The sequence below is a fragment of the Microtus oregoni genome, unplaced genomic scaffold (assembly GCF_018167655.1).
Source record: "Microtus oregoni isolate MIOR12 unplaced genomic scaffold, Mior012 000054F_ref0000373, whole genome shotgun sequence".
NCBI lineage: Eukaryota > Metazoa > Chordata > Mammalia > Rodentia > Cricetidae > Microtus > Microtus oregoni.
In genome coordinates this window covers 1,690,636-1,697,800 of record NW_024543830.1, presented here as the reverse complement: position 1 = coordinate 1,697,800, position 7,165 = coordinate 1,690,636, and the positions used below count along the sequence as shown (strand labels likewise).

Genomic DNA, 7,165 nt, shown 5'->3' with positions numbered 1-7,165 from the left:
GGGCCTACTCAAAAGTTTGTTGTTTGTTTGTTTATTTATTATTTATACAATATTCTGTGTGTATGTCTGCAGGCCAGAAGAGGGCACCAGACCTCATTACAGATGGTTGGGTTGTGAGCCACCATGTGGTTTCTGGGAATTGAACTCAAGACCTTTGGAGGAGCAGGCAATGCTCTTAACCTCTGAGCCATCTCTCCAGCCCCCAGTTTGTTGTTTTTTTTTTAACATTGTGTGTGTGTGTGTGTGTGTGTGTGTGTGTGTGTTTGGTGTGTTATAGCAGTCACGTATACATGCATGCATGCACACACACAACTGTGGAGGTCAGATAATAAATTTGAGACTCCTTTCCACAGTGTGGGTCCTGGGGATTGAACTCAAGTCGTGAGGCTTGGCAGCAGGTGCCTTTAGCTCCTAAGCAGGCCCTATTTCAAGAAGTCATTTAAACTGTACTTTAAAATGAGACTTTATTTTAGATGTCTCTCATAACTGATCAGGGATCTAGGAAACATGGACTACTTAAAAGTAGAAGTACTCTTTCTTAACAACCTCTGGGAAGAACAAGGAACGCTGCAGTGGCTACTTTCCATTGCTGTGACCAGACACCACAAGGCAACCTAGACAGAGAAGTGTTTATTTGGGCTTAGGGTTCAAGAAGGATAAGAGTGTCACCGTCATGATGGCAGGCAGTGGCAGGCAGGCAGGAAGTTGATTGCTCACATACACACAAAGGAAAGTAGAGAGCAAACTGGGAATGGTGTGGAAGTCTTTGAACTCTCAAAGCCTGCCCCAGTGATATAATTCCTCCAGAAAGACTACACTTCCTCACCCTCCCAAACAGTGCCTTCAACTGGGAACCAAGTGTCAAATGACAGCTCATGGGGGACTTTCACACCAAACCACCACAAGTGCCTTTGAGGGGTAGAGAAGAGACCAGAACCAGGTTTTTCTCTTATCCTGGGTCACTGATAGCCCCAGCTTTTATCTTTCAGGTATAGAGCTTTGCATCCATTTCTTACTATCCAGTGACTCAGTGCAATTCCAATTCACACGAAGGAGCCAGCTGTTCACCAAAACGAATGTAGTAGTTCTGCCTACTCAAGCTGGTCAGCCTTTACACACGGCCTGTCCCTCTGGATCAGTCAGTGGGATAGCCATCTACCAGCGTTCAGTCCTCAAAAGAAGCAAATGCCTCTGGTGCTGTTGAGACTCATCTTTTCTCTAGGGCGCAAATTCCTTTTAAGGCGATTTGTCCCGCCTCTCCCCACCATATTAGGGTAGCTTCTGGAAAACAAGCCCCACCCAGAGTTTAGCTGGTTTTGACTCCGGCCTGGGCGGCTTGCCAGGTAAAAGCACCTGCCAAACTGGCTTAGACTAGTCCTGGTGAGCTGGCCCTTGGTGCTTGCTACCTATTTGCCACAGAGGAAAGATTTACTCAGCTCTAAAAACCCTACAGGTTGGCTTACGTTTAGAGAGAGGAGAGACCATAGAAGCATGTGCCGGCCCCAACTCACTTTTACAGAGGGCCAGACAGATTCTTTCCCTGCACCGATCCTGGAGAGCTGAAAGGAGACAAGACTAATGAAGAATGCTGAGATTCCACCACAGACTCGTACTCACCACCTCCTCCTACCCAGCGGCCACCCTGCCTTCACTCCCAAGCCCCACCTTTTTGTAAATCTGCGATAGCGCTAGTAGGCGAGACCTGAAGCCTCTTGGCACCGCCCCCTCTCTTCCGCTCAACCCATTGACAAATACCGCGTTGGGCGTGGCCCAGCTCCAGTTCCGCCCCCGACGCGCCTATACCAGGGGGCGGTTCCGTGCGTGCCCGCCCAGTTGCCGCCGGACCTCGGAGTTGAGGACTCCCGTGCGACCTCCGCGGAAAGATGAACGGGACGCGGAACTGGTGTACCTTAGTGGACGTGCACCCGGAGGGCCAGACCGCGGTAGGTCGTCTCGCTCACCCCGCCTTCCCGCCGCGGCATCGGGCTGTCCAGTCCAGCCGCTCCCGTGCCTCACCTGACGCCCGGCTTGGTGCGGTCAGGCCGGCGTCGCCCCGTGCGCTTTCTTCCTTTGCCTTGCGGCGGACGGTGGCGTGGGAGATGCGGGACGAAACCCTGGCGGCTCCCGGACTGGGGAGTGCCTGCCCTTGGCGAGGACACTGCAGCCCCGGCCCTGGGACCGGGCGCTTTACTTAGATGTCTCGTGGGCAGCTGGATTGGGTCGTGGGAGACGCTCAAGGGACCGAATTCCTGCGCCGTTTCGGATACTGTGCCGGTCCAGGAGGGTTAGGCTTGTCCGTATGTCCCGATGACCTCAGAAGCCCTTCAAAGACTTTTATGGTGCTTCAGGTGATCCTTTAACTAGAAAAATGAGGCAGAAGGTGAAATGGTAGGGCAGGGAACTAAGAGGCGAGAGCGTGGGAGGGCCGGCTGATTTCAGGCAACTCCGGAATTGTTCAGAGATTCTACCTTTCGCTAAGAGGATGGATAGAGCTTTCCGTGTGACTGTCACCTCTTTCGAATTTATTTTTTCGTTTTGCTTTAATGATCCCCTCCCTCTTTCGACCAACCAGTAGCTTCCTGGGTTTTGCTTCCGTGTCCAATTGCCAAGCCTCGGGAGGGGATGAAAGGGATGTCTTGAGACAGACAGAGCGAGAGAGCGAGAGAGCGAGAGAGCGAGCGAGAGAGAGAGAGAGAAAGAGAGAGAGAGAGAGGCGCAGAGGTGAGCGTTCTCCAGAGCAAGCCAGTTTTCCCTGTTCCCCTATGCCCTCCCCACCCAGCACCCTCAGCTGACCGCATGATTTTTCTCTCTCCAGAGGGAAAGGCCGGTAATTTGATGCTGAATGTTTCTAGGCGTTGCTGGGGGATCCAAATACACCGTAGATCTGTGCTAATTAATTTATTTCCAAGCTATTGTGGGAGAGTGATATGAGAGCCAAGGTGATGGGGGGGGGGGTTGTGCCCCCCCATCTGATTCCTTTGCTTCTGCCTGTCTCAGCATGTCCCTGAGGCAAAGCTAACCCAGCCACAGCAGGATTATGGCTCTTCTTCAAAGGATAGTTGTAGAATAGGTGCTCATTTGAAGTTTAGAATACAGCTGATCACTGACGTCTGCTCACCGTCCCCTCGACATTTTTGCCTAGAAGTATGAATGTTTCTGCCACATTACAAGTCTTGACACTGCCCAAACCCAGCCTTTCCTTCCAGGTAAGAGATGCTGACCAAATGGAAAAAACAAAACCAACAGCCAACCAATCTCAAGTTCTCCATGCTTTTGCTGTTTTGGAATGGTTGAGTCAGGGAAAGAATGTGGAATGAAGAAGCGTGAGGGGTCATGGGCGTCTCTTTGCTTGATGTAGAAAAAGACCCACGTCCTATACAGAGAACCAGAACACAGAAGGATCTACTGCTGTCCCTTGATACTTTTGTTGCTTGTTTTGTGAGACAGAGAGCAGAGATGTAGAATAGCAAGGAATTAGTTCTGGGTCTAGGTACGTTTAGAGCTGACTAGAGAGCTTTGTATCACGGAGGAGACAGGCTAGACTCGAGACTCACTTTGCTCTAGAGCTGGGAATGAAGAAACCCTTGCCTCGATTTGCTCTTGGAGACATTCCTGGGTTCTTGAGGAGGAAGGACAGATGGTAAACAATCAATCAGTCAGGAGACAGGGTTTGTCCTGGATTCCTCGCCTCTGACTGAGCGAATCTGCAGATAGAATTTATGGCCCTGCTCAGTTCCTGGGAACCTGTCGTGGACTCATAGCATTGAACGGTGTGCTCAGTGAGGATGCAAAAGGTATGAGTAAATAAATGAGTCAATGGATGCCTGACGTATGGGTGCTGGGGTCGAACCCAGGGCTGTGGGCATGCCAGGCAAGCATTCGACTAACTGACCCCACCCCCATCAGGAAAACAGGCCTCCAGGATTTGGGAGTGTAGACATTTGGAGTCAGAATCCTGGGACCATGTGTCTCCCATGCTTCACACTTTGATGAGAAAGTACAGTTAACACACTGTAGTGCTGTTCTGGCTGGACATTTGTAAAGGCACAGTCTTTCAGAGCCTTTAGCCGCTAGTGGGTCTGAAATCAACATAGTGGGGCAGAAAGCTTTTGAGCTTCCGTCCATTCCGGCACTGTACCCCACCTATGTGTTTTTGGGAGTGCCTTTCTCTTTCTTAATAAGCTGTCTATATTCCTGTCACTAAGCAAACAAACAAGAACATAGAGGTAAGGCTGGGCATTGTGGTACATGCATTTAATCTTGGAACTTGAAGACAGAAATAGATGGACCTCTGGGAATTTGAGGCCTGGTCTACATAGTGAATCAGGCTAGTTATGACTGCATAGCTTGCAAGACCTTGTCTCAAAACAAAACAAAAAAAAATATATAGTGGAAGAGAAGCAGCATTAAAAAAAAAAAAAGGAGCTTACATCCCTAGAGTGTTGTTGGCAAGAGTAGTCTTTGGACAAAAATGTTGCTTCAGTTACATGTGTGTCTGAAGGGATTAAAGGTGCAGCCCACTGTGTCTGTCAGGTTATAAATATATTTTGATGTTAAAAATGTTTGTTTGAAAGTGTCCTTGGTAAATTATATTGGCATAGAAAGTACAAATGAATACCAAACTCATTAGACATTTCCACTGCCTTCCTTTGCTTATAGTAAACAATACAGTGACCTAGCTACTTTGAGATGAACTTATTAGGAGAGAAGGAACGGTGCACAGAGGTAAAGGAGAGCTTAGAAAGTCCTAGCGAAGGGATTCCTGGACAGGAACACGGATGCTTTCTTCTTCTGGGTGGTTCCAGCTGTCTTAGGCCCTTCTGCCATTCTTCTGAGATCCAGGGAGCCATTGTTTCCTGGCATTCTCCCTAACTAGGACAGAGCAGGGCTCCTGGGCTGGCAGCTTTACAAGATTGCCCAGTGAAGGATGGGGTGCAAAACCCACATGCTGTCACCAGTGGAGGACATGGAGGCTGCGTGTAAAGAACGTGTTCGTGCCTTAGACCCGGCACGGGTGCCTGCCTACCTTCCTCCCTCCGTCCCTGCTGTCTCCCTCACTCCCTCCCTCTCTTTGACTTTTTTATATTTTTAGTTTGCAGGCCTAGTCTTTAACAGCTGAGCCATCTCTCCAGCCCCCCCTCCCCCCCGACCTTTTAAATGAAAAGACTATGCGGGATAGAGAGATGGCTTCGTAGTTCAGGGCTCTAGTTGATTTGATTCTCAACACCCATGTAGTGCGTGACTTACCACTACCCACAACTTCAGTTCCAGGGGATCACGTGCCCTTTTCTAATGGGCACCAGGCATGTGTGATTTACATACATACATGAAGGAAAACATTTATACATATAAAATCAATAAATAACATTTAAAGAATATCTTCCTTTTTTTTTTTTTTTTTTTTTTTTTGGTTTCTGGCATTTTGAGGCAAGGTCTCATGCAACCCTAAGCTAACATGAAAGTTCCTGGTCCTCCTGTGTCCACCTCCCAAGTGCTGGGGTTTTAGCCTGCTCTTGTATGTGATTTATAAAATGAAACTAATATCAGATGGGTTTTGAAAAAATACAGTTGTTCTCTACTTTAAGTTCTGCTGCATGGAAAGTGGCCACTTTCAACTCTTACCTGTTTTGTCTGGTGCGAACCTCTGTTTCTAAATAAAATGCTTATAGTAATTTTTTTCTGTTTTGAAAATTACGTTCATTCGTTTGCTTGGGCAGGGGTGGGAATCTGCCATGGCACATGTATGGAGGTCAGGAGACAGGGAAATCAGTTCTCTCCTGCCATGCGGGTCTTGTCAGGTTCCGCATCAGACACCTCTTTGCTAAGCCATTTAGTTAGCTCCTTTTCCTCTTCTTCCTCCCTCCCCCTTTCCTCAGAGTTGCTTGTACTTGGGGTGTCCTCAAGCCCAGTAGTGATGTCTTTAAACTTCTGACCTTCCTTCTTGCCTTCACCTCCTGGATGCTAAGGTTACGATCATTTGACAACATGCCCGATTTATGTGGTGCGGGGGGTCAAAACCAGGACTTTGGACATGCCAGGCAAGCTTTCTTCTAGTTGAGCTACACCCCCAGCCCAACCACCCCCAATACCCACCGAGAAAACACTAGAGGTACAGAGAATTGAACCTGGGGCCTCGTGAGCACTAAGCAAGTGCTCCACCACAGAGCTGTGCCTCCTGGTTTTGTTTGTTTTCTATCAGTTTTAAATACCTGTTGACTTGTAGGAATTATAAGGAGGTTAATAGTCTCCTATTTTTTAGACAGCCCTTTCTTGTGATTGCAGTGTAACCACAGTTTTTAGTTAACCTGTGATTTCTATTAATAGCATTGCAGTTAAGAGCGTGGCTCTGGGGCTGCTGGATTGCTTGCCTGGCATGCACAAGGCCCTGGATCGGCTCACCAGCGCTATACAAACTGGGTGTAGTGCACATGCTTATAATCCCAGCACTCAGAAAATTAGTCAGGGAGATGAGAAGTACAAGGTCATTTTTGGTACATAGGGAGTTCAAGGCCAGCCTGGGATACATGAGAACTTGTCTCAAAGTAAACAAATAATTAATAATTTAAAAAGTTTTTTGTTTTAAAAGAAAGGCAGCATAACTTTGTAAGTCTGACTAAGTACTTTGGTAATTAATTTCTTCATTCTCAGTTTCCTAATATGTAAGAAGAGACAGCAATTGTACCTTCTCATAAGATCATTATGGGGATTAAGTAAGATAACGTGTATGAAACATTAAAGACAGCGCTTGGCACGTGGTAAGCGGTCAGATGTTAGCTCTTATTTTGTGTTTGCCACTGGTGTGGACTGAATTGTTTTAACTGCACCTGGGCACCCAAGCCTAGGGATGGAGGAACTAGGATTGTGTGTATCTATGTGTGAGTGCAGGTATACATAGAGGCCAGATGCTAACATCAGGATTTCTTTCTCAGTCTCTGGGGATCTGTACTCTGCTTGTACAGCAAGCATTTCACCCATGGAACCATCTCCACTTCTTCCGCTCCACTCCCTTTTTGAGGCAGGGTCTCATACTGTACCCAGGCTGACCTAGAACTAAGGTAGCCCAGGATGGCCTCAGATTTGCTGTGGTCCTCCTGCCTCACTCTCCAAAGTGCTATGATTGAAAGCATGTTCCACTACACCTTGTCTGACTTTGGTCAAGTTTTCA

At 47.8% G+C, this 7,165-nt stretch overlaps 1 protein-coding gene across 2 annotated transcripts in view; it reads left to right on the top strand.

Moving 5' to 3' along the window:
* The first annotated feature begins 1,827 nt into the window (after nucleotides 1-1,827).
* LOC121437752 (tuftelin) overlaps nucleotides 1,828-7,165 on the top strand; it is a 45,426-nt gene continuing 40,088 nt past the window's right edge. The window contains exon 1 of one of the 2 annotated variants that reach the window (XM_041637831.1): nucleotides 1,828-1,943. In XM_041637831.1, coding sequence (XP_041493765.1) covers nucleotides 1,884-1,943 — 60 coding nt within the window. In that variant the 5' untranslated portion in view covers nucleotides 1,828-1,883. The remainder of the gene's footprint in view (nucleotides 1,944-7,165) is intronic. The other variant, XM_041637830.1, reaches the window with a different exon arrangement.